This window comes from Gorilla gorilla, chromosome 13 (assembly GCF_029281585.2).
Source record: "Gorilla gorilla gorilla isolate KB3781 chromosome 13, NHGRI_mGorGor1-v2.1_pri, whole genome shotgun sequence".
Taxonomy (NCBI): domain Eukaryota; kingdom Metazoa; phylum Chordata; class Mammalia; order Primates; family Hominidae; genus Gorilla; species Gorilla gorilla.
The window spans coordinates 88,768,272-88,796,267 of NC_073237.2; the positions used below are offsets into that span (position 1 = coordinate 88,768,272).

General features: G+C 38.8%; 1 protein-coding gene across 8 annotated transcripts; it reads right to left on the reverse strand.

The window, feature by feature from the left end:
* Positions 1–46: 46 nt before the first annotated feature.
* On the reverse strand, positions 47–27,982 carry NOL8 (nucleolar protein 8). 8 transcript variants are annotated; one of them, XM_031014468.3, is made up of 17 exons: positions 27,862–27,982; positions 26,549–26,735; positions 25,953–26,015; positions 24,202–24,280; positions 21,750–21,885; positions 21,147–21,215; positions 16,799–18,676; positions 13,677–13,790; positions 13,084–13,206; positions 12,702–12,792; positions 9,401–9,539; positions 8,272–8,349; positions 4,091–4,362; positions 2,426–2,552; positions 1,445–1,515; positions 820–902; positions 47–443 (listed from the first exon to the last, which is right to left on the reverse strand). In XM_031014468.3, the coding sequence occupies exons 2-17, from the start codon at positions 26,685–26,687 to the stop codon at positions 393–395; spliced, it is 3,513 nt and encodes a 1,170-aa protein (XP_030870328.3). In that variant the 5' UTR covers positions 26,688–26,735; positions 27,862–27,982; the 3' UTR covers positions 47–392. The 8 variants fall into 8 exon arrangements, with proteins under 8 accessions (XP_030870328.3, XP_030870329.3, XP_030870326.3 ...); XM_031014469.3 differs by having other exon boundaries at positions 820–899; positions 27,850–27,929; XM_031014466.3 differs by having other exon boundaries at positions 27,850–27,929.
* Positions 27,983–27,996: the final 14 nt, after the last annotated feature.

The following is a 27,996-nucleotide window of genomic DNA, read 5'->3' on the forward strand; positions in this document are numbered from 1 at the left end:
TCAAATAGCCTATAATTCACACAAAGCCTAGGCTGGAAAATACAAGTGCTTTGACTCATTTATTAAAAAAGGCTTCACATAAACCTTGCATGAGAAGATGTCCATTAGTTACTCAGGATAGAGGGCAAAGAGATTATATACAAAAAGTATTTTCAAGGACTATCTTGTTCTTCCTTTTTAAGAAGTTGAATTTAATTTTTGAAGTAATTACTTAGGAAGAAATGCAGAGGACTTCCACAGAAAAAGATGGCAACCAGAATGATATTCCGTCAGCCAGATTTTTAAAATTCCTTCACTCTGAAATTTCTTCTTTGTCAGCTAAAACTGTTTTCTGGGTCAGTTTCCTTAGGTGAGCCTTGTTCACATTCAGTATCAAAACCAACTGACACTTATTATTTTGGTTTCATTTTCCTTTTTGCGTCTTTATGTTTCTTTCGACAATCCTAGGGAAGAAAAAAAGACTTTGTTAGCAATAAACAAATGGTTTTTAAGATGTTCAGTAGATAGAAGTAAAACTTAGGTTATTCTCACTGTCAGGGCTGTGGAAACCTATTTTGAAAGTGCTCTTTTGAAATGAAGAGGGGATACTGGCATTTTTGGCATTAACTGTTTATAATGGGAACTATAATTCAGTCTTTAAAAATCTGATGCTTTCGTGTTACTTAATAGGCTTGGCTGGATTCTGAGACCAGTCACTCAGTTGAGCCAGTCTGCAGTCTCCTCACCTATACCATTCATGAGTTCCCTTCCAGCACTGTAATTCTAGATAGGGAACAACATGTCTATTTTAGGAAATAATATGGAGAAACAATTACTCACCATACGCAGGTTGGTTGTTCTGGCCTCCCAAGAGTTCCTGCTCATATTACTTCCTACTCCTCTCCAGAATAAGTCAGAACCTACTAGGGGAAAAAGAAGAAAGATGAGGCAGCAAACTACTACTAAAATTGGTAATATTCTAAGTGTTGGCATTATCAAGGTCTCGAATACCAGTTAAGATCATTCTTTTCCCTCAGTTTCTACCTATTTTCAAAAATTAGTATTTTTTCTTTCCAAATGAAAAATATAATATTGCTTTTACTGTTTATATATATCATTTACTATTATGTAACTTTTTTTATGCTAGGCTTTAAGAAATGAGCTCCCCAACAGCCTGAGTTTTCACATGGAATTTATGGCACGAAAACTTAGGGGTTTTATATGTCTAACATCTAAGGAAGCCCTTGGAACAAAACAAGCCTTTGTTGATGAGAATGAGCGGGCAAAGAGTGGTGAGTGGGGAGCTCTCAGACCTTGATAGCTTTACAAGTTAACATTCTTCAGTGTGAACAAATGGGGTTAAACCACAGGACATTACCAACGGTCAAAATTCCTGGATGTGAATTACTGTAGCTGTATTATTACCTGTTCTATGTATGTAATTTGATGAAAAAAATGGACTGACCTTGAAGTCTTTCATCATTCTTAGAGAAAAAGAAAAATCTAGTGGTCTCTTTCTTAAGTAATGATGCTTCTCTGAAAAGAAAGGGACAAAGGAGAGAGAAAAATAGGTATTGGTTGGTTTAATTTCAATATTTAAGAAGAAATATTTACATTCAAAACATAAATATATCTTTTTTCATTTCCCTCTAGAATCCAGGTGAGCGAGACTCTTAAATATATCTGCTTTGTATTTTGTGCATTTTGCCCTGAATTAAAACAACCCTCCCTCTAACATTCTTCTATCTGAAGCTTTGATAATGAAGACTTGTTTAAGTAGAACCTCTATCTTTCCTGTGTTGGTTGCTGATACTCTCACTCCCACCATTGCTACCCCATTTGCCAGTGCCTCCCATGGGTAGGCACCCAGTCAACTGCGACATCCTGTTTCCAGACCAGTGACTTCACTGTCAGGCCACCTTCCCTTTTCTATGCACAAACTATCTTCCCCTTAGTGCTATCCAAATCTCATGGAAAAGGAAACACACTCTCCATTATAAAAAGGCTAGAGAACACTCTAAAGAAACTGAGATGTCCAGGCTCAGTGGCTCACGCCTGTAATCCTAGCACTTTGGGAGGCCAAGGTGGGCAGATTACTTGAGGTCAGGAGTTCGAAACCAGCCTGGCCAACATGGTGAAACCTCGCCTCTACTAAAAATACAAAAATTAGCCAGGTGTGGTTGGCACGTGCCTGTAATCCCAGCTACTTGGGAGGCTGGGACAGGAGAATTGCTTGAATCCAGGAGGCGGAGGTTGCAGTGAGCTGAGATCATGCCATTGCACTGCAGCCTGGGCGACAGAGCAACACTCCGTCTCAAAAAAAAAAAAAAAAAGAAGCTAAGACAATTTAGTTGTCATGTGAAGAGAAGCTAAAATATTTCTAAAGTATGTCTAATTCAGATTTTACAAATTATGAACTATGCCTGCAAAGAAACAAATTGTTTACCCAGGACTGGACTTTTTGTGATCTGTTTCTTCAGTAACATCTTCCTCTTCTGAACTGCTGTCTTGTAAACGAGGGTCTTCCTGCCAGACAATCTTTCCAGGTTTCACTGTTTCAACTCTGTAGGTCTCTACATCATTATGACAACAAAAGATGATGGGATTGTAACTCCACAGCCAAGTATTTCTGAACACATTCATTTGATTACTTTTACCATGTAGACATATCTAAAGTTCCAATATGTTAATCATTAATTTAAAATAGTATCAAAAAAATAGGTAGTATCATCTTTTTAGATTTTTCAAATATTTTCAGAAGCCACTATCATAATTCTGGCATTGCTAGAATGATCTGATAAGGACAGCAGTAATATAAAAAAGGTTTAAAAAATAAAGGTTTATAAATGAGCTATATAATTTTTAAAAATGACACCTAAAATAACCATGGCATCTGTGCTTGCATGAGAAGCCTAAAATATAATATGATACAGGGAAATCAGGTTTCCCTCTTGTCTATTTATAAATGAGAAAAGGAATATATCTTTACATTTTCAATACCCAAAACTTTTTGCTAGAACTGCTGAAAAAACTACTGCTATAAGATCAGGACAATCACCTCACAAGTCTTCAAAATTTCCCAAGTACTTAAAAAACATCTTTCAAGTTGCTGGTGTCTTTAGGACTCGTTTCAAGGTCAATTTCTCACGTTTTGCTCTCAAAGTTAGAAAAACTATAGTTACTATTTACATCATGCCAACTCTACTCAACAGTTTATATAGACAAGAAAATGAAGTCTTATTTGCAATACTTTTTGAACAACTACTAGATTGTTATACTTCCTTTTAAAGTACCATGGAGTTGGTATTATCTGCTAGTGAACTGAGATTGCACCACTGCACTCCAGCCTGGGTGACAGAGACTCTGTCTCCAAAAAAAAAAAAAAAAATTTTTTTAATCTACCAAACACATGTATGCTATTTTAACTGCTGATCTTTAAAGTAGAATCATTGTAGTTAGGTATGTGTGTATTATTCTGTATAGGTATTACCTGCTGTTACAGTGGGAACTTCCAGAAAGCTGGAACCCTGGGTGAGGAACAGGTCAGGTGTTTTTTAACCTGTGGCCCATGTTGGCCTTTAGAGGTAAACCTCTTGAAATGAAATGCAAAACTGTATGTACTAGTGTTTATACTTCTCTCTAGGTTTTGGCAAATCTTCAAGGATAAACTGTGCAATAACTGGCATATTGATGACATGGCATATTTGTATAAAACCAAGGTTACCTATATCTTCTTTTATCTTATCATATATAGCACTAGTTTTCCATAAGTCATAGCATCTTCAGCTTCATTTAAGATACAAAGCTCTTTATGTGATTTACTATACTTCTTCATGACGTTTTACTTAACAGAAAAGATGCTGTACATTATTCTCTGGCTTCCCTTCATATGGCAGCTAGTAGAGGTTTGCTTCCTTAAATGCAAAAATAGTTTCTTTCACAGCTTCAGGAACATCGTGTTTATGATCCTGTGACACTAAATCTCAAATCTTCTAGGTAGAAGAAAGAGTCCTTTCTTCAGCTAACATGAAATCTGTTACACTTAATGCAGATTCAATCAATTAAGTTCAAACTGAATAAAATAAAAAAGTATGGGAAAAAAGAAAAGTACCTTCCTTTATGTCTTTAGTGTCTGAATCAAAAAAAGAGAACGTGAACCCGCTGGGCTGCTCAGCGTCACTGGTCAGAGCTGCAGGGTCCTGGATTTCCTCAGGTTTCTCTTTACCACAGTCCTCATTCCAGGGTGTGCCCTCTTCCTTTTCACTGGTATATTTTGTAGTTTGGAATATTTCTTTCAGATCCATAGCAATATTATAATACATTTCTTTAGACACCTCAGGTAGTTTCTCAGCTTCCTCCCTTTTCTTTTTTCGTTTTGCTTTACTGAAATGACATATGTAGACATGTGCATCACAAAGAAACAAGTTTTGGGAAATTTCCAGAAATCAAGAAAAGAAAAAATCTTGGACAACTTTAATTCTGTCCTTTCAACAACCAGGATATAAAACTCTACTTATAAATAGAGAAATAAAATAAGTAAAACTCTACATATAGAACTCTACTAATAGAAGCAAAATCTTGATCAATAAGCTTTTTTTACACAAATCTCAAACAGCTGCATGAATCATATTCTATCATTCTCTGAACTACATTTCAGAAATTATGCCTAAACTATACACCTAGGTATAAGTAAGGAAATCACTTAGCTTCACTAGGCCTCAGTTTTCTCATAGGCAAAATGAAAACTGTAAGCCACATGACTTCTAAGATACTGGGAATTTTACCAGTAACTGGTAAAATTGTAAATCAGTTGTAGAAATTAATTATAAATATGTATAGTCTCTTTTGAAATGAAATTTTTATATTACCATAAATCTCTATATTTAGGAATGAATATGCTTTTCTCTTTGATCTGGGACAAAAAGTTACTTGGCAGTTTCCAATACTGAATTTTGAGCTAAGAAAATATTAAAATCCTTTTTCCTCGAAGACCAGGCCAAAGTTTGTAATGTACTACGTAAAATAATAAGTGAACAGGATATCCTAAATAACCATTCTTAGTGGTAGAGACCATATCAAAGAGAGAAACTTTTAGTATTTCGGTAAATAAACCAACCTGGTTAGGTTTTAAGACAGATATGCCTCTTAGGAAACCAAGCTCTATAAAAAATGGTAGGCAGTTCCAAGTGATTATCATTTAACCACCATGTGGTGGCTTTAAAATTTGTCCAAAAACTCTTTGTTACTTCTTCCTTCAAGGGGTGGAAGTTAATTCCCTCATCCCTTGAGTGTGAGCTGGACTTAGTGACTCTTTTAATGGACAGAGTAAGCCAAATGGGATGACATATAACTTCTGAGACTAAGATCACAGCAAAAGCTAGAAGGACCTTGAAAAACTGTTAGTAGAAACCATATGGCCTTTGAGAAGGTTGCAGGTAAGGGCTTAAGAGAAAAATAAGGTAAATCCTATTGGAAACTGGAGAAGAGGGAATCCTTGTTACATGGTGGTAGAAAGTTTAGCAACACTGTCAACTGCATTGTGTGTACTGTGGAAAATGGAAAATGTACCTAATTAGCTGGGTGATCTAGCTAAGGAGATGTCCAGGGAAGTGTTAAAGGTATATTCTGGTTTCATCTTACTGATTACAGTGAAATAAGAGAGGAGAGAATGAAACTAAAGGGAGGAATTTTTTTTTTTAAAGGGAGCCAGGAATTCATGGTTTTGAAGACTCCTAATCTCCAGAAGGCAAATGACATGAAATTTAAGAAAGGGCTTCTAAGCAAAGATCAACTCTATGACAGCCTCAGAAAAACATGGTCTAAAGAAGAGGTTGGCAAACTATAGTCCATGGGCCAAGTCCAGGCTACTGCCTACTTATGTCTGAACTGCAAGTTAAGGAATTTTTTTTATCATTTGAAATGATAGGGGGAAAAACAAACATCATTTCATGAAAAAATTACATGAAATGAAAATTTCAGTGTCCTTTAATAGTTTTATCAGCACACAGCCTTGCTCATTTGTTTACATATTGCCTATGGCTGGTTTTCTTTTACAAAGGTAGAGTGGAGTCATCACAGCAGAGATGGTCTGGCCTGCAAAGTCTTATCTATTTACTATCTTGCCTGTCACAGAAAAATTTATAGACCTCGGTCTAAAAATAAAACAAAATTTTTTGTTAAGACCCTAAAAAGAGATAAGAAGCTTCCAACTGTTACCCAGGAACAGTGGTGCACACCTGCAGTTCCAGCTATGTGGGAGGCTGAGGTGGGAGGACCACTTGAGCCCAGGAGTTCAAGGCTACAGTGAGCTATGATTGTGCCACTGCACTCCAGCCAGGTGACAGAGCAAGACCCTGTCTCTAAGATTATACAAAAAAGAAAATAAACTTCAATTGTTCAAACAATAGGGCTTCTATGGAGGTTAGAGGCATTATCTCTCAGCAGTTTCAGTAGAAGCCCAGGGTTAAAAAAACAACAAAAAAGGCTTATCTCAAAATGATTTGTGTGACTTTCATCTAACAGAGTGAATTCCAAGAAGATTCACAGATAACCTATGAAGATTTTAAGAGAATTATATTATCAGAAATACCACTAGACTGGACTGGTAGGTACAGGAACATTTCAAAATGAACAGGCTTTTGGACTCCCAAATTTCTATAAGCAAAAAGCAGGTTGAGAAAACTACTCAGCTGTAAACCTGTGCCAGCACTTATGAAAAGAGAAGGATGATCCAGAAAGCCAACTCAACGGTCAGGAAGAATTATTCCTAGGCCCTCAGTCCTAATCAAAGACCTTCCAACATTTGTCTATCTAGATTTCAGAGTTACTATGGACATGTGACTCCTTTGTGCCTGTTTTCTTTCATTGGACAGTACCTATAGTGGTTATCCAATGCCTGTTCCACCGCTCTATATTGGAGGAAGGGTAGATAACTTGCTTTTTTAGTTCATAGGTCTTATCAAACAGAACTGCACTCAAGGTACTGTACTCAAGGAATAACAGAGAAGCCTCATCTGTACTTAGATCTGATCTGAATGATGACATCCTGGATTTTGAGCTGATGTAAAGCGATGAGACTTCTTAGGGGTATAGGGAGGGGGTAAACATATCCTATTTGTTCAATACGGATTATCTGAAATAACACACATGTATCCTACATTGGAGGGAATATTAATATTCTACTTTAGTCTAAAATGTGATTCTTTTTAAAAGAATAATTTTGGAACAATTTTTGGGTTTACAGAAAGTAACGAAAATAGTAGAGTTCCTAAATAGCCTTCACTTTGTTTTCTCTAATGTAATTATGTGTGTATGTAACTAGGATATAATTGTCAAAATTAGAAGATTAACATTGGTAGATTACCACTAACTAAACTCAGACATTGTTTTGATTTCACCAGTTTCTCCACAAATTGTCCTGTTGTTTCAAGATTCAATTCAAGATACCACACTGCCTTTTGTGATTTTCGTGGCTATTAGCAGTTGGAAAATGAAGGATTTAAACCAAGCTGTTACTGGTTGCTCCATATATTCGCCATGTTTATCCAACTGACTGCACATCTATAGGAAACAGAAGCTCCTACCACACTAGATGGTTGAATGGTTGCCCCCCAAAAGCTATGTCCATGTCCTAATTCCTGAAACCTGTGAATGTTAACATTATTTAGATAAGGGGTCTTGCAGAGATATTAAGTTAAGGGTCCTGAGATGAGGAGCCCATCCAGGATTATCCAAGTGGGCCCTGAATGCTATCACAAGTGTCCTTATAAGAAGCACAAAGAGGAGAGACAGAAAAGAAGAGGCCATGTGAAGATAGAGGCAGAAATGGGAGTAATGTAGTCTCAAGCCAAGGAACACCAAAGGATTGGTGGCAGTCACTAGAAACTAGGAGAGGCATAAAACAGCTTTGTTTCCCTGAACCTCTAGAAGGAACATAACCTGTTCACTATCTTAATTTGGGACTTCTAGGTTCCAGAACTGTAAAGAAATAATTTTTGTGATTTTAAGTAACTAAGTTTGTGGTAGCTACAGAAGACACAAGAAACTAATACAAATAAAAGGCATCATACTAGAGTAGGAGTACATATCATTTATAGATTCCTCTGTTAAAAGGTAAGACCTCCTCCACCACATCAATAATTCCTTTCTAACTCTACCTGCACTACCCCTACCCCACCAATCTTAATACAGTGGGACCAATGAGTAGGATATTGGTTCCTACCTACATTTTTAATTGTCTGAAATGAGATTAATTTACATGATCCTATTGCTAAAAGAAGTAGCTCTACTTACCTTTCTTTTGGTTTATCATCTCTTTTTCTTTCGTAAGTGGCATGGTCTTGCTTCGTTGGATCATAATGTATGATGTCCCTATGTAAAAAAAGGAAGGGAGGTTGGAAGAGATAAAAACAGAACACTAATACAAAAAGTAAGTAGCAAATTATAATTCAGCACTAGGAAGATTCTAATTTTGCAGCAAGAAGAAGCCATATAACATCAGATAACTAGGATCTTACTAGAAATAATATATACATATATTTTTCTTGGAGACAGAGTCTCACTGTGTTGCCCAGGCTGCAGTGCAATGGCGTGATCTTGGCTCACTGCAACCTCCGCCTCCCAAGTTCAAGTGATTCTCCTGCCTCAGCCTCCCAAGTAGCTGGGATTACAGGCATGTGCCACCATGCCCGGCTAATTTTTATATTTTTAGTAGAGACGGGGTTTCACCATGTTGGCCAGGCTGCTCTCCAGCTCCTGATTTCAGGTGATCTGCCCACCTGAGCCTCCCAAAGTGCTAGGATTACAGGTGTGAGCCACCATGCCCGGCCAAAAAAATATTTTAAACTACCTACTTTTGAGATTTCCTGGATTTTTTTTAGCTTTTAAAATGATTTTAAACATACTAAAATACATACAGATAAAATGATATACTATCTGGGATTTGCATAAAACATTTCATTGTGTAAAGTAGGGGTTGGATAAAGGTATAGAAGAGAACACTGGTCACATGTTGGTGACTGTAAAAGCTAGGTGATGGTGTACAGGGCTTTCATTACCTGGTGTACAGGTAATGATGGTATACAGGGCTTTCATTAGTCTCTCTAAATTTCATGCCTGAAAATTTCCATAACAATTACATTTATATAAATACTTTTACAGTTACTATTTAAACTGTTTCCCACTTGTTTCACTAATGAAAGCGATGCTGCTATGACACCTAAGTGTATAAATACAGAAATAATTTAAGATTAGTTCCTTGAAGTGAATCACTGGGTCAAAGGCAAGTGTATTTTTAAGGGTCTGATACATATTGCCAGCTGCCTCCCCAGGCCATTAAAAGAGGCCTAGTTTTAAATTGAGTTCAAGAAGACATTTATGGCAAAGGATGATATGGTAGAATGGGATGGAACATAAAACATACTTAAATTTCTTAGCAGCTACTGATCCTCTGTTTGTAGAACTGCTTAAGTTGATTTGCAAAACACTTTGTACAACATTCAGGGCTTTCATTTTTTCTTCAGCAAGCTCTTCTTCCTCAGCAGCTTTCTTTTCATTTACCTCTTTGAGGAAAAAGGATAATTAATACTCTCTTGGAAAACACAGCCTGAGAAGTCTCAATCATCAAATATTTACCAAGTACCTAAACATGTTCAAAATCCATTAAGAAAGGAAGAAGAAACTTTAACCTCATTTCACTAACCTCCATATCCCAAGACCCTCAGCCATAGCAAACTCAGAAAGTCTGCGTGACCAGACAATGAAAAGTCCTACTTCTGTTCCTAATTATGAAAGTCTGAATTTAATGGCTTTCAGTAGCAAGTCTAAAACTTTTAAGGTAAAGATCGACAAATGTAATAGAGCAAGATACTAATAACTACAGTGATTATAGACTCTTTGATTTTTTTAACATTCTAAACATAATCTAAATTACGTAAATCTAAAAATGATAAAGACAGTGAAAAATGGTAATGGTATATCTGACAATATAAGATATTAGTGGATAGTTGTTTCAGTCTTTGATTCAATAACAAGTATTATGGGAAAAAAACCATATGCCCTACACATACTAAGGCATCATGGACTTTTACAAGCTACTATCCTCAACTACTACAAACAGACAAAATATCACAGAATAAAGTTAAACAGCTAGTTTGGATTACAGAAATACAAAAGTAGTCTAAGCCTGTATGACTCTTTCAACTTACTGCAGGATATAAATAACCAACTAACAGAAACTAGAATAAAATGCTGATTTAAGTACTCTACAGGGATGCCCCCAAAGTTTCTAAGGGTTCAAAGGAAGTTGAGATAGTGTTTAACTGAATCAAAAGATGCTTTATAAACTAGGTAGAGTTATGAGGTAGGAAAGATAGAGTTGAATCCCTAGAGGTGGTAGGAAAGCATGCTAGGTGTTGGAAACAAAACGAACACATATATTGAAATAATAAAGTACAAAAAGTTTACACTGCATTAGGTTGAAACTGCTAATTTCAACAACTTTTGACTATCAAAAACATCAATTTAAATTTTAATCTAATAAGCATTAGGGAAGTAGATTATAATGCTGAAAAAGGCTCAAGGTGATATAGGCTGGCTGTGCTGCTTACTTGAGACAAAACGTTGTGCCTCAAAATTTGGGAAGGGGTCTGGTGCAGTGGTTCCATGCCTATAATCTCAGCACTTTGGGAAGCTGAGGCAGGAGGATCACTTGAGGCCAGGAGTTTGAGACCCGCCTAGGCAACACAGCGAGACCCTGTCTCTATGAAAATACAAAAATTAGCTGGACATGGTGGCACATGCCTGTAGTCCTAGCTACTAGAGAGACTGAGTTTGAGGTTACAGTAAGCTATGACTGTGCCACTGCACTCCAGCCTGAGGAACACAGTGAGATCCTGTCTCCAAAAAAATAAAAATAAAATGTTGAGAAGGCAAGAAAACAACAACAACAGAGATTCTAAGAATGGACACGCCATCAACGCAGAAAGGTTAAGAAGAGCTGGTTTGGACTTGCTGAGTTTTAACACAAACTCAGGAAAGCCTGTGGAAAATATTCAACAGGCATTTAAGACCAGTTGGGAGCTCAGCAGAACAGCAAGGAAGAAAGAAGATCCAAATTTGAAAAATACTCATGTGCAAGTGAAGGCTAAAGCTATAGGGACTTACAGAACCCTGGGAAGAACCCATATTTGGAGGCAAAAGAAAAATTAGGAATAAAGAGTTAAGAAAACCAGGAAGTTATGATGCAATTGGAAGCACAGTGAACATTTCAAGAAGGGATGATCAACAGTGACATATGCTGTAGGTTAGCTGAAGAGGATGTCATTGGAGACAATGCCACTGCACTTGGAGGACAAGTTGTTTATGGCTTTGAGGGAACACACACCGAAAGAGTTGTAAAGAAACAGAAAAAATTGGCAGAAGTTAAGAAAATAACCTCTCTATGTACCTTCTAAATGAAGGTTAGTCTCCAGGTTCTGTTCATTCTTGTGTTTTCAACATGGAGTTTTGAGTGAGAAAGTCAAGTAGAATACAATGCTGGAAAGGACTCAAGGTGATGGAGGCTGGCTGTGCTGCTGCTTGCAGGATAGACAAACATTGTGCTTTCAAAAGTTGGAAAAGGGCCAGCTACAGTGGCTCATGCCTGTAATCTCAGCACTGAAACAGAATTTGGGAGGACCCTAGAGAATTCATTTTAAAACTCTCTGAACCTTGGTTTCCTGAAACAGTCCAACACTGTTAATAATCACCTCAAAGAATTGAGAAGATCAAATCACAGATTGTTTTCAATAAAAAGCCAACTGCTACTGAATTAGATGTAATTTACTTTTTCACTTCAAATTTAGAACTGAAAGAGAGATGGAGTACAAACTTGAAAACTGGCATGGTTAGAGGAATGGCTTTTTTGGGACCACAAGACCTAACTATGTCTGTAGAAAAAGGAAGAAGCTAGAAGGAGAAGAATGAAAATGCAAGTGATGAAAGGGGTAATAGGAAGTAGGAATGGTGAGGATTAAAATGCAGATTAGATTAACTCAGGAAGGAGAAAAAAAAAGAAGGGCAGAGAAGTTCTGAGATTAGGAGAGGGAATTAGGGAGCTCATTCAAGCCAGCGACGTAAGAGGTAAGGTATTTTTAAAAGGGTAAGAGGAGAAGGTCCTGTAGAAAAAGACTGGAAGTACTGCTGTGAAAAATGCTACAGTAAGTGAAAAGAAGTAGAATTAGGATGCTTCTGATAGCATCATTACTCTTAGATACATTCAAACAGGGATAAATTCAAGTAGAATGGCATTCAGTGATACACAGCTTTAAAAAATAATCTGCACCAGGTATGCACACTGGAGGACGATGAACACTCTTCCTTTTAGAAAGCCAAGAGTGACTTAACCATCTTCCATGGCTTCACCCAGAACCTGCTGATCCACTGACACAGGCTGCCAGGTAGGAAACTCAACTTCTTCTCATGCCAAGGATGGGATAGAGGAAAATGGTACCTTTGGTGGATGTTATTTTTTTCTTTCCTTTCTGGCAGCTCTAAGTAATTAAATTTTCCTAAATTACTATGTACAAACAAACTTAGTATTAACTGTACATTTGATTATAAACTCCTCAATCCAATGTCTTGGGATGGAGAGTTTCTTCATGTGTTAAACAAAGGAGGTATACTAGGTGATTTCTCAGTGTCCCCAGATACGACATCAGGACTCTGGACAATGAAGCATTTACCTTCCTGTTCCTCTTCACTGTCAGTTTCTAGAAATCGAGAGTCCATGCGGAATCTGTCATCAGTGCCAAAGTGCGACTGTAAATCCATGAGCTACACAGACAGAAAACATACATAATTGATAGCCACATTCCCAAGAAATTGCTTCTGACGAAGACTGTCAATGTACACCTCCCCACACACTGAAATTCACTACATTAAGATGTTTGCCTACCTCCATCTACTTATGAACCACTCAGAGAGGATCACAGAAGACTCACTCTCCAAATAAACACCCCGATGCTATAATGTAGGTTAAGGTCTGCCTGCATTTACCCAGATTTAAGGACTATGTCAAAAAATAAGGACATGCTGCAAGTTTAATTATTTTCAGTCTTCACTAACCTTCTGTCCAGCTCTGCCCTCAAACTGAGGTTTAATTTTGAACCTATTACTGTCATCTTCAGAATCAGATTCCTCATCATCACTGCTATCAAACAGCTTCCCTGATGTTTTACCCATAGACTCCTGTGAAGAAACACAACATTTATTAATAGCAGAGGCAAACAAGCAGTATTTCCCTTCATAACGTAATCTTCTCCCTCAGATTGAAAGCCAGTAACCCAGACTCATCTACCAGGAATGAGTAAATGGCGGGTCAGGTGGAAATTCCTGACTCAGTGAAATCTAACTGGCCTCTGGGATCACTAATCCAGAGGCTCCCCACTGAAGCCTGGATTTGGGGAGGTAGTTATTACATGCAAGAACAGTTTTTGTAGTGTTTCACTAATATTGATGTCATGCTGCAGATGTTGTGGAGAATATAGGTTCATATATAAAAATCTCCAAGACCCCTGTAGTCTCAATATGAGGTGACCTGGCAAGCCCTGGGTCTCATTGGGGCTCTCAGGAGGGTTTTATGTTGAGATTGCCAGTTGTTTGTGGTGTGGATCTGCAGAAGTAGATGAATGTCCACAGAGACATCCTGAACTTCTTACTTTCACCCATTCCTCTCCTGGATGGCTCTGCTCCTGAGTCGATGTCTCCTCTGTTTCACATTCACTGTCAGAACCGAAGATGATGTGCGTTGGCTTATCCTCTGGATGACCATCCTAGGGAGGCCATCGAAAGCATTGCATCTTAAAAAGATTTATGATGAAGACTCCAAAAGCAATTGCAACAAAATCCAAAATTGACAAGTGGGATCTAATTAAACTAAAGAGCTTCTGCACAGCAAAAGAAAAACTATCAACAAAGTAAACAGACAACGTACAGAATGGGAGAAAATATTTGCAAACTATGCATCTGACAAAGGTCTAATACCCAGAATCTATAAGGAACTTAAACAAATCAACAAGCAAAAAACAAACAACCCTAGTGAAAAATGGGCAAAGGACACAGCAGACACTTCTCAAAAGACAAACACATGGCCAACAAGCATACAAAAAAATGCTCAACATCACTGATCATTAGAGGAATGCAAATCAAAACCACAATGAGATACCATCTCACACCAGTCAAAATGGCTATTACTGAAAAGTCAAAATATAACAGATGCTGGCAAGGTTGCAGAGAAAGGGAAATGCTTATATACTGCTGGTGGGAATGTAAATTCATTCACCCACAGTGGAAAGCAGTTTGGCGATTTCTCAAAGAACTTAAAACAAAACTATCATTTGACCTACAACCCCATTAGTGGATATTTGCCCAAAGGAATATAAATCATTCTATCATAAAGACACATGCACACATATGTTTATTGGAGTACTATTCATAATAGCAAAGACACGAAATCAACCTAGATGCCCATCAATGGTGGACTGGATAAAGAAAATGTGGTACACATGCCCCATGAAATATTATGCAGTCATAAAAAAAGAATGCAATCATGTCCCTTACAGCCACATTGATGGTGCTGGAGGCTACTATCCTAAACAAATTAATACAGGAACAGAAAACCAAATACTGCATGCTCTCACTTATAAGTGGGAGCTAAATGTTGAGTACACATGGGGGAGCAATAGGCCAGGTACAGTGGTTGACACCTGAAATCCCAGCACTTTGGGAGGCCAAGGCAGGCTGATTGCTTGAGCTTAGGAGTTCGAGACCAGCCTAGGTGACATGGTGAAACCCCATCTCTACAAAAACACAAAAATTAGCTGGGCATGGTGGCACGTGACTGTAGTCCCAGCTACTCAGCAGGCTGAGGTGGGAGAATTGCTTGAGCCTGGGAGATGGAGGTTGCAGTGAGCTGAGATCATACCACTGCACCCCAGGGTGACAGAGTGAGACCCTGTAAAAAAAAAAAAAAAAAAAAAAAGAACAATCAACACTGGGGTCTACTTGAGGGTGGAGGGTGGAAAGAGAGTAAGGATTGAAAAGCCACCTACTGGGCCGGGCACAGTAGCTCACGCCTGTAATCCCAACACTTTGGGAGGCCAAGACAGGCGGATCACGTGAGGTCAGGAATTTGAGACCAGCCTGGCCAACATGGTGAAACCCCATCTCTACCACAAATATAAAAATTAGCTGGGCGTGGTGGCAGGTGCCTGTAATCCCAGCTACTCAGGAGGCTGAGGCAGGAGAATTGCTTGAACCCAGGAGGCGGAGATTGCAGTGAGCCGAGATCACACCATTGTACTCCAGCCTGGGCAACAAGAGCAAAACTCCATCTCAAAAAAAAAAAAAAAAGAAAAGAAAAGAAAAACCACCTATTGGGTACTATGCTGATTATCTGGGTGACAAAATAATCTGTACACCGAACCTCCAAGACACACAGCTTACCCATGTAACAAACCTGCACATATACCCCCAGAACCTAAAATAAATATTGGAAGAAAAAAAAAAGCATTGCGTCTTAGAACAACCCAATCTCAAACTGAACATGTCTAAACCTATCACTCCCTTCCCCTGCCAAGTCTACTTCCTGCCCTTTTTCCTTATCTAGTGAATGCCATCACCATCTGTTTATTTGCCTAAGACAGAAACTTACAATTCCTCTTTCTATCCCTATCCAGTTATCACCAAGTCCTATCAATTAAACTTCTTGGTATCAATTCAGTCAATCTATTCCCATTGCTGTTGTTATGGTTTTGACTTTCCACCTCCCCAAAGGCTCTCCTTGGTTACAGACGGACCCGTTCGATTTGTTTTCATCATGGTCTGAAGGATCTCTCCCAAACAGAGGTTGACAAACTTTTTCTGTAAAAGGCCAGAGTAAATATGTTAGGCTTTGCAGGCCACATATCGTCTTTGTTCTGTATTCAAAAACTATTTTTAGCTTGAAGGCTGTACATAAATAGGTCATGGGCTGGATGGCCTTTGAGGTGTAGTTTGTCAACTCCTGTTCCAAAATAGACACAATTAATCTTCTCTCCTTTGCTTAAAATTCTTCACTCTCTTTTCATTTTATGAACAAAATGAAACCACTAGCCTCATTTCTTGCCATCTCATGCTGTATAAGTTTTAATTACACTGATTGAAAACATTCACCCTTGTATAAACGGTTCCTTTTTCCTAGAATGAAAGCCTTTCTGCTCCCTTTCCACCCTTTTACCTGGGCCTGACCAATTCCCACAAATCTTTTCCTACCACTCAGCTCAGACTACAGAAGCTCCCAACTGACTTAGTGTGTCTCCTGCGTGCTGCCAAGGCACAGGGGCACAACCCCCTCCTGGCCCTGTGTAACTGAACTGTGACTGTCAGCATGCCACACCATGAGCCAAAAACTGTATGAAAGGCAAGATCACCATCCTCATACTATAAATCTGGCACTTACTATAAAGGTGTACTTAACAATTGTTAGAAGAATGAACAAAAGCCCATTACAGTAAATCTTGGCAAGACTTGGCAAGGTATAAATCACTTGACAAGTGATTTATATGTAAATTCAGACACATTTGAATATATTACTTAACTATACCAGGTATAGCTTCTAAATGAAAGAAAATTATAAAGAAATTTTCAGATAAACCAGATGAAAAAGCTAACTCAAGAACCAAAACATGAAACTGGTGAACACCAAGACAATCAGCTCTATGGGGGCACACCTAACTTCATGGGAAAGAAAAGCTGAACTTTCTGAGTTCTTGTTAAATCCATACATTGAAAATATACTCACCAAATTTGCCAGAGCATTATGCACCAGCTTCTTCTGCACTTCTTTTGCTTTTTGCCTCGCTTCCAAGGCTGCCAAACGCTTCTCATTGTCTTCAGCATGCTTATCTTTAGCACTCAGATCTGACGAATTACTAATAGAAAGTGAGAAATCAGTTTTGATTTCCCGAGTGTCCTTGGATGAGACCTTTGGTGATTTCTTGAGAGATGTGAGGCTGCTTGAATCAGACCGCTCTTCCTGTGAAGCTTCTGTCTTTGTGGTACTATGGCAGCTGTCTTTGTCAAAGCCTATGTTGTGAGTCTTTGCACTAAGACTTAAGGACTTCTTACCTTCTAACGGCCTAGAAATAGGATTCTTACTTCTCTTTTCAGAACTGCTAGGGGACACTGCCTTGCGATCCTGGCTCTCAAAAGTGGTCTGTCTTTTTTGAGGCTGAATATAGTTTGGGCCATTCGCCTTCTTTGCATGTTGGCATGGAGTCACTTCACCTAATGAGCCATTAACATATGGGGACCCATCTTCCATGGATATGATACTGGGATCCTCATGTTTCATGGAATTCTGATCTTTATTAATATTGTTAGAGGCAACACTGTCTTTCAAGGATTTTTTCATTGACTCCTTTTCATATAGACAGCCTACTCCCTTGAAAGCCTGAAATTTTGGCTTTAAATTGTTTTCCTTTGGTTTCTGTTTGCCACAGGTGTTCTCCTCTCCTTCTAACAGGGAAGCCACAATCTCCGCAGGACGAATACACTGTCGGCCTCTGCGGAGGCCAGTGGGAGTCTTGGGGCTCTTGAAGCCTCTGTCAAACTTGCATTGGGTGGTGGTTTCTGGTCCATCACTCTCAGTATCTTCATTTGGAACCTTCAGATCACTGCCAGCCAATTGTTCCAAATCAGCTAAAGTGAGATTCACACGAAGGCAGTTTTTCATCATGGCATTATACTCCTCACCTCCTTCAGAGTCAGCTAATTCTGATGCAGAATCAGCATCTTCACTGCTACTGGAGTGAGAGGGAGATTTACGATTAAGAGACTTTAATCCATGACTGAGGGCTGACTCTACATTGCTTTTTCTTTTTTGTAGTTTAATACAGTGATCAGAAAGCTCACAGTTTTCTCTGTTTTTGAAAGAAGTTTTCTTCGTAGATTTTTCCATTTGTGAAAATTCTGTACTGTTTTTGACCTTAGCAACATTTTTTTTCATTGCAATAATTTCATCTGTATCTCCTGAGTCATACTCACAATCATTTCTCATAATATCATCATCACTATCATGGCAAGAGACATGATTTTTGATACCTAAACCTATTAAAGAATGCAGTTTGTGAACGCCTGATTTGAAATCGTCCCTTACAACTTCAAAAGGATCGTTTTCAGATTCATTAATTGAGGGTTGTGTAGTTCTCTGTAAGTTTTCCTCTTTCGCAATCATCATTCTCAATTCATTTTCAGAATCAGTATCATCATCAGAAATGCTGTTTCTCTTCTTGGCAGTTTCCAAGCCAGAAGTCTTAAAAGGTAGATTTTTAAGTTTCTGAGTATCAGAAACAGGTACAGGAGATGATTTAGAAGGAGTAATGGAATCACAAGTTCTTTTTTGTGCAGCCTGTTGCTGTGTTAAGGGTGGTCTCTCTATTACCCTCCTGGGCCTTGTACTCATGGCCAGAGACCCAGTGGAACTCTCATCCTTCTGCACTTTTATTATCTTCTTGGGAGGGCCATGAAAGTCAGAGAACTCTCCTCGCCGTTTCTTACTCATAGGGTCATTCCCTCCTTCTAATTCCCAAGTCAGGCTGGATATAGGAATGGTGTTTGAGAAATCCTCCCCTATCTTCTTCAGGTTGTGGCAGTATTTTGAGGGATCATATTTGATGACGTTACGCAAGTCAAGAAACAAAACTAAAGCACTTGGTTTTAGGAAAACTCATCAATCTTTGATACAAAAAATATTGCTTAATCTCAAATAAGTCATTTCCCCCCCCCCCCTTTCAGTTTCCTGTAAAAGAAAATGAGGACTTAACTAGGTTACCTTTCAGGGTCTAAGAAACTGAGCTTTCTATGACATTTGCTGAGTTAAAGTCTAGTACCACCACTATTAGTTGGCAGAAATTACTCGGAGTGTATATAGATATTATAGCAAACCTATTCAGATTATATTATAGGTACACAGGTCTCAGGGCTATTTTCTGTAAATCACAGAAATCCAACCATCGAACTGATACAGTAAAGCAAAGTTCTGGGTTCAGGAGAACCCAGAGGACATGGCCACATGTGTGTCCTTTACTCTCAAACTCTTTTGGCTATTTCTGTCCTCTCAGTTCTTACTCATCCTAACTCTGATTCTCCTAGCTGAATAACATCCACTTCACATGAACTCACTCTCTGCAACATTTTTAGGTCTTTATTAGAAAGCTGGCCTGGGTACGGTGGCTCATGCCTGTAATCCCAGCACTTTGGGAGGCCGAGGTTGGCCAATTACATGAGCCCAGGAGTTCGAGACCAGCCTGGGCAACATGGTGAGAACCTGTCTTAAAAATAAAAATTAAAAATTAAAAAAAATCTAATAAATCTTTACCAGGCCTATTTTGACATTATCCAGGAAAGATTCTAGTTAACATCGATGTGTTGTAATGATGGCTGTCATTTGCTGATTCCCTAAAGCATATGAATAGGCAAGTATTAAGGTGCTTTAAGCTATCACTCTTTTTTGTTTTGAGACAGGGTTTCACTGCTACCCAGGCTGGAGTGCCACGGCATGATCGTGGCTCAATACAGCTTCAACCTTCCAGGCTCAAGTGATCCTCCCAACTCAGCCTCCCCAGTGGCAGGGACCGCAGGCATGTGCCACCGGGACCAGCCTGATTTTTCTTTTACTAATATTTTTTGTAGAGTTACAGTCTCACTATGTTGCCTAGACTGGTCGCAAACACCTGGGCTGAAGTGATCCTCCAGTGGCCTCCCAAAGTGCTGGGATTACAGGTGTGAGCCACTGCACCCCACCTTAAGCGATTAAGTCCCTTTTTTCAATAACTACTTATATGTGCCAGTTATATGTGAGGTGTGCCAAAAAGTGTCTATTGTCTCTACTGTCCTTCAATATCTTCCTCTTTGCCATCAGCAGCTGCCATTGGTGGAAAGCTGGAAAGTGGAAAAGAAGAAATCAGTACTTTCCTGACTTTGAGCCACTTGTAGGGAGGGCAGAGGTCACAGCTATGTCCGGTGCAACTAGGGCCTGGATTCAGGTAGTAGTGGTTTCAGTGGCACAGTAGCTGTGAGCTCGGAGGACACACGTTTTTGCTTCTCTAGTCCCAGTGGGGTAGTGGTTTACTGCAGTTGTCAATCAGTGGGGAATCTGACCTTTGGCTTTTGCTCCTCCAGCACTTGTTTAACTAACTGCATATATTATAATCCCTCTGTTTCAAATACCTGCTACTGTTTCCCTTACTGACTGACACCAGGGTTACAAGCTAAAGAATACATCAAGACGGTCAGGTGCAGTGGCTCATGCCTGTAATCCCAGCTCTTTGGGAGGCCAAGGTGGGCAGATCACAAGGTTAGGAGATCAAGACCATCCTGGCCAACATGGTGAAACCCCGTCTCTAGTAAAAACACAAAAAAATTAGCCAGGCATGGTGGCACACACCTGTAGTCCCAGCTACTTGGGAGGCTGAGGCAGGGGAATTGCTTGAACCCAGGAGGCAGAGGCTGCAGTGAGCCGAGATTGTGCCACTGCACTCCAGCCTGGGGACAGAGCAAGACTCCATCTCAAAAAAAAAAAAAAAAAAAAAGATAAAAAAAAAAAAGAATACATTAAGACACACTGGTCAGAATTCCATGATACCAGGTCTTCAAGGTCTTAGACAATGTGATCTCACTGAATAGGCATTAGAATTTGCTCACACTCTGCTCCAAACTATTTCTCAACCCACCATCCTCGTGCTTGCCCACATATTTTTATCTACTATTCCTACTCCCAAGACTACTTCCCATCACTTCTATTAATTCAAAACCTACCTCAATTCTAAAGCCTTCTTTAATGATGGTCTCTGGGTCTCTCACCCCTCTTTAGCTCCTTCAGCAATGGCTTTGAATCCATGTATGACAATATGAATAAATTAATAAACCAACCTGCTTCTTTGGCACTCATTTGAATTACTTAATTGTATAAAACCTCAATCCATTTTCTCATGCTCTAATTGTTTCATACATGTAGGTGAGTACCAAGAAACTGGGAACACGCAAACAAACACCTAAAGATTCACTGATAAGAGACAGTGAAATGCTAAAGGTATTTTACAAGTATCCATTACTGTGGTAAATAATTACTTTGAGAGGCCAAAGGATATTTTACGTTTATGTTGATTTTTAAGGTGAAGAACAGGTAAGACTCTTCCAAATTTGCTAACAACCCAATTCTAAAAGAAAAAAAAAGAATTTATTTACTATATGTGACACAAATGGAAAAGATTTAATAACAGTATTAGGTAAATACAACAAAAAAATCAGTGGGCTATGATTACTGTTGGGTTTAGTTTTCTGACAATGAAATAAGAGTTACCAAAGAGAAAAATTGTGAGAGGAAAGAAAAAAAAAGGAAGATTTGGAGCAGCTATCAATCCCAAGTAAACCGTGTAAGATGGTTTACAAAAAACACTGGCTGCTAATTTGAACAGGCAAACTTGGGACCTGCCTGTATTCCTTGCTACCTATGTCCCTTGAAAGTCCACCTCTGCTTGAGTTTTGATTTCTTTCTCTGTAAAATGATGGAGAACTATGCTTACCTAAGAGTTGTAAATGCACCTTGAAAATCATAAAGTCCTATCTATGTTAATTGCCTCCAAGAAAGGGGAAAAGAGTAACTGGTTTTAGACATGACACCCACAATCACGTGATCTCAGGCATCAGTTTCCAAGACCATGTAATTGGCTCAGGCTACAGAGAAGACTCACCTTATGCCCTGGCACTTCTGTCCCTGGCACAGCTTTCATATGGAAATCCACTCCTCCTGTCTTTTCTAACAAGTTGGTGTTACCTGTTGTTGATTCTTCTTTCTTAGCTTTTGCTGCTTCTCTCTCTTGGGCCAATCTGAATCAAAAAGAAAATACAAATAAAAGAGTCAAAATAATCAGCCACGTAAAATGGTTATTTCACTTTAGGTGTGCCTAAATGAGCACTATAAACAGCTTTGTAGTATTAAAAACCAAAATAAAACAAAAATGCTTTCTTAGTAGCATAATAGCTTACCTACTTATCTGAACATACAATATGTTTTTATTATAGAATACTGGGAGACAGAACCGTTAAGAAAACAAAACATATTCCTTATCCCTCATCTTGTTAATATTTTGTTTACTTAACTTCATCTTTGTTCTATATGTAAATATACATATTTTATAATGTAATCCAAATATCATAAGCACAGTTGGGTACACTTCATTTATCAACTTATACGTTCTTTGAAAACATCACTATGATTGCTGTACAACATGCCTTTCCATCAATCTACTGTAGTTTATTGACCAGTCCCTTACCACCAGCAACTGAGCTATACGGTTGGACAGCAGTGACAAGCTGTGCTGTCAGGGCTGTCTCACCAGAGCATGAGGGTTCTTTTCCTAGCCCATCCACTACACTACAGTCAGTCTTCCAAATCCCTGACATGCATGCTTACACCTGTGCTCTGCTCCAGTGGATGTCCCAGTTCCCCTTTATGGAAGACCAAGACCATGGATCGCAAGTTCTCTCAATTTTCCCCTTTCAATTTATATACGTTTGGCATTTTATATTATCTTCTCTCCATTCACTCTTCCCCATGATGAAGGTATCTTTCGGAGCCCAATTTGTTAGGTCTTGATTATCCATATCCTCCTAATGAAGAGAATGCCACCTCTTCTGATTCAAATCACCGCCACCTTCTTCAGGCCTGGACAACTGCACAGAGCAGTCCTCACTGGCCTCTTTGCCTCTGGTCTGTCTCCTTTATGTCCCAGAACAACCATCAGACCCATGCTTCTCAGGCATATCCACGCAGATACTCCAAGCAGCAGCACTGTGTGCTCAACCTGCTCAGCATGGGGCTCCAGTGCCTGCACACAGTAGGCTGGCAACTGCTGTGGAATGAAAGGTATATAACCACCCTGTTCACAGTCCTAGGCTTCAGCTGAAGAACAAAATCAAATTCTCACCCTTTTCATAAGGCCAGTCCCCCAAAACATGCATCAAAGTAGGTTGCTTGCCACTTGTTTTAGAATATATCTGTTCTTGTTACATTTCATTGGTCTGGAACAAGCTTATCAACTCTCCTGGTCATTCTACCTGTATATTCTTTTTTTTTTTTTTTTTTTGAGACAAGAGTTTCACTCCTGTTGCCCAGGCTGGAGTGCAATGGCACAATGTAGGCTCACTGCAACCTCCGCCTCCCAGGTTCAAGTGATTCTCCTGCCTCAGCCTCCCAAGTAGCTGGGATTATAGGCGCCCACGACCACACCCAGCTAATTTTTGTATTTTTAGTAGAGACGGGGTTTCACCACTTTAGCCAGGCTGGTCTTGAACTCCTGACCTCAGGTGATCCACCTGCCTCGGCCTCCCAAAGTGCTGGGATTACAGGCGTGAGCCACCGTGCCTGGCCTCTATCTGTATATTCTTAAATTGTTTCCTATTTTGAAAACTCCCCAACTAACAATACCTTTTCTTCCTGAAAATACCTTTAGGATTTTAAAAGCTCTAATGGTTTTTATAATACATTGTCTTGCTCTTAAATCACTTGCATAATCACTCTTATGCCTGTCATACAGTGATCTCCTATTTCCTTTATATTTTGGTATGACACTAGCATTAACAGTCAAAATCAACATATGCAATTTAGTAGTCTACTAAAATTTAAATGCAGACAATGCTAAGATTCAGCAACTCCATTTTCTGATATAAACTGAGAGAAACACCTGCATATACATAGGATACGTGCTCCAGGATCATCTATGACCATGAAAAAGTAGAAACAGTCATCAGTGGGAAGGGACCACTACACTGTGGTATAACCATTTTCTGAAATAGTACTAACAATTGTTATAAAGGGAGAAGATCTACATTGCCACAAAAGGGTGTGTTAACAAAGAGAAAATAAGTACATATATGCTTTTATAGCTCATTAACAAAGAGAAAATAAGTACATATATACTTTTATAGCTTATTATATACATACGTAAATGCATGAAATTATCCTTTTTGTTTGTCTGGGGTGAAGGGGATTCAGAGTTGAAAGGGATTTCAGCTCTATTTATAATGTTTGAATTTGTTAAGAATATAATACTATATTACTTGATAATTTGAAATAAGTAAATATATAAAACCACTTACAATATAAAAAAAATAGGGCTTAAATCCATGTGGAGCAAAACTTACCTGTGCAGAAAGCTTTCTTTTGCTAGTTGAATTTGTAATGTTCCACCTTTCCATTTTGTTTTATTTAAAACAGACATACCTATAAAGTAAAGAATTATTACAAGTACATGGCAATGCAAAAATATATTTCAGCTTGTGCTTTTTCTAATTATTTAGTATCAAGAAAAGCAGGCTTGTTTATCACAAAGAGATCCAGGGGAAGTGGAAGAAAAGAAATGAGACCTGGAGAGAGGGAGCCTAGGCTCTTGTTTCATCTTGACAACTTACCAAAAGAGTCTTTACACTCCCTATCTCACAGTGTTACTAGATTGGAATGAGGCAAAATGTGTAAAAAGTAAAGCAAAATTTATTTGCAATTTGTTTATAAACAAATGTCAGGAACCTCTGAATAACTGATATTTAATGTATATTTTATTGTTATTTCCTGTAACTATAAAACAATCATCTTTTCAGGTGAATCAGAGGACACTCTGGAATCCTACAGCACCTTAATTTTATTTATCACCTCATACTAATTATCACTGTAGAACTTGCAGATGAATTAACTATGAGTGACTGAACTGTTTGAATTACTATGCCGTAGTAATTGATTTCTCTGAGCATCTGCCGTCAGCTTCCTTAATAATACCATTAACAGAATTTTGTAGGTGGTAGATACTATACTAAGTACAAATATATCTTTTCTTTTTGAGACAGAGTGTCCTTCTGTCGCCCAGGCTGGAGTGCAGTGGCACTATCTTGGCTCACTGCAACCTCTGCCTCCCTGGTGATTCTCCTGTCTCAGCCTCCCAAGTAGCTGGGACTACAGGTGCCTGCCACCACACCCAGCTAATTTTGGTATTTTTAGTAAAGATGGGGTTTCACCATGTTGGCCAGGCTGGTCTCAAACTCCTGACCTCAAGTGATCCACCTGCCTTAGCCTCCCAAAGTATTGCAAATGTATCATTTAATTTAATTCTCACAGAAATATTATGAGGCAAGCACTATCTTTTGTCATTCATCACATAAGCAAACTTGGGCTGAGAAGTTTAAGTAACTTGCCACAGGTCGCAAAGCCTAGTTGATGTATTCTTAACCACAACTTCACATTTGTCACATATATTCCTCAATGTAAAATAGAATAAAGCAATCTTTTCACAGATGAAATTACAAAAGACTGATTGCCCTCTTCCTCTATTAGCATGTTCCCTTTACTTATTTTCCGTGTCTTTTTTCACTTTTTGGCCTCCAAATAACTAGAATATGTTACTGTGTCAGCAGCAGTATGGATTATCTCCCATTCTTCATTGAAGGCCACTGTTTGCCCTTGACTTTACTAAACTTATCAACAAGAGATTTCACAATTTCAAGGATATGGTCTTACAAGGGTGTATTTTAAAGCCCCCTCAAGAGTGTTTAGTGACAAGGATTAGCTGTCAAAGAAATGATCAGACTGAGGGGGAATGTGGCATGATATTCAGTGGGATATATGCAACAGGCAGTTTCTATGAAAGTTTGGTCCCTTGTCCAAAATATTTGAGAATAGCAGTTTTAAGTAAACCCACCAGTAAAGTGCTACCATGTCTGCTGATGCCAAATGGAATGGACCTAAACCTGCTGAGTTATACGATACTGGAATTCTCTTGATCACTGCTGTCCCTCTGGATAACGTAAAAAACGGCTGTGGAGGTTTAGATTTAGAACCAAAGTTATTCCAAGTTACAGAGTGATACAAACTGGCAAATAGTATAGAAAATATATGATGATCTTACATTTTTTCAGGTCCGCTTCTGCTACACTGATGTTGATATATGCAAAAACTTTCTGTGGGTTTCCTTAAAAAAAAAAAACAAAAAACAAAAAACAAAAAAACAATTTATTTAAATTCTTATCCAGAGAGCAATGTAAAAACGGTTGTTTCTAAATTAAAAAAAAAAATAGCTCTTGAAAACTTATTATTTCAAAGATAAACCTTGTTTTTTTTTATTGGCTATAAAAATAAGCATAATTATCAAAATATTCCAAAAAAAAAAAAAGAAGAAAATGTCCAGTAGTCAGTTAAGGAAATATTTTGATTGTATGCTAGTGATGGTCTACTTAACGGGACACTTAATCCATGTTAGAAAATTCTAGTTCTCAAAACTGGAAGTTAATATGTTTCTGAAATCAGATGTTTTAGAATTTGGAATTTTTTCTTATTTCAGAAACAAATTCTGGTCAAGTTCCACATCACACATTATACCTCCACAACATCACTTAAAACTTTTGGTGTTCAGAGCTAACATTTATCTTGGGGTTGTTTTATTTTCTAGCACTTAACCTGAGTTATGTCTGCCTATAACTACCCAGTGAAGGACCATAAATTTACCTTGGTCATCTTTCCGTGTGATGATCTCCACATCCGAAACTTCTCCAAATCTGCTGAACTGATTTTGTAGGTCTGCCTCAGAAATGTCCTGGCTAAGGCCACCCACATAAAGGCGCTTCGTTTCTCTGTTCACTTTCATGAAGGCTGGGCATATACTTGGGTGTGTTTCAGTGGGAGAAGTAATTTTCTGTATACAGAGAAGAGTTCTTTCCCTTAGTTCTTCTAAAATCTAACAAAACAACTACTTCCTCTGAACCTTCTGTATCAAATCCGTCTCCTGGATCTGTATTTCACTTCCTATTGTATTACTTCCAAATTTTAGTCTTGGAGGTTTTGCCCAAGCCCTACATCCACATCTTTCATGAATGCACTTTGGAACAGCAACCCCATACCCATATAGACACAGGTACAGACAGAGTTTTTTTCCTCCAAATGGCCATAATATTACACTCTATCCCTCTTAATTTTATGTATTCACGTTTTTAGATGTTTTTCCTTGACTCATTCATACATTCATTTACTGTCTTTAACAAAGTCTGACAGAAACAGCATGTGGCAGGTAACGCACTAAAAGATAAAAAGAGCTAGCCTACCTCTTCCTAATTGTCTCCGCCCCCAACCTACCCACCCCAGCCTTCTTCCTCCTAGAAGACCCAAAGAAGTGAATAGAGAGGCTAGGAGCTCCTGGAGCTCCTTATAGTCACAAAAGAATAAAACAAATGGCACAATATTATGTCACAATAAAAGTGCTGCAAAGTGGGGTTCAGACACAAAGATCAAGGGATATAGCGAATACAGACTTGTGTTTTTGCTATGTGCCTGCATTGTACAAAGTAGTTTGCATGTTTCCCATTTTTCAGGAGAGCAGAAGAGGTTAAGTCACTTCCTCAATGCCATACCGAAAATTAGTGAATCCAGGATTATAATGCAGGTCTACCTTCAGAACTTGGAATTCTTAACACTATACTATGAAGGTTGCTGTATCACAGGGGACTCAGGAAAACTTTTCCAGAGGTACTAGGGCCCATCATAGTATCTCTCATTTCGTTTAGCACCCGGCAGGCGCTCAGCTCTCGCCCTTCCCTTCCCCAAGAGCTGACAGACTCTTTCCAGAAGAGACTCCCAACCAGCGTCCACCACATGGCGTGTATTCTGGGCAGAACTTCGGCCTACCTCTTCCTGATAGTCTCCGCCCCCAGCCTACCCACCGCAGCCTTCTTTCTCTGAGAAGACCCAAAGAAGTGAAGGGAGAGACTAGGAAACGGCCCTGTGACTTCTCATGCCCGAAACCCACTCCTCACCACGTCGTTCACCTAAAGCCAGCGCCGCTGCAGCCCCTAACTTCTGGTCACATGTCCCAACGGAGCATCCTCTCTTCCTTCCTACTCGATTTCCAACCCAGCCTCCTAAGGTTCCGTTACCACAATTCAGTTCCCAAGAGCTTTTAA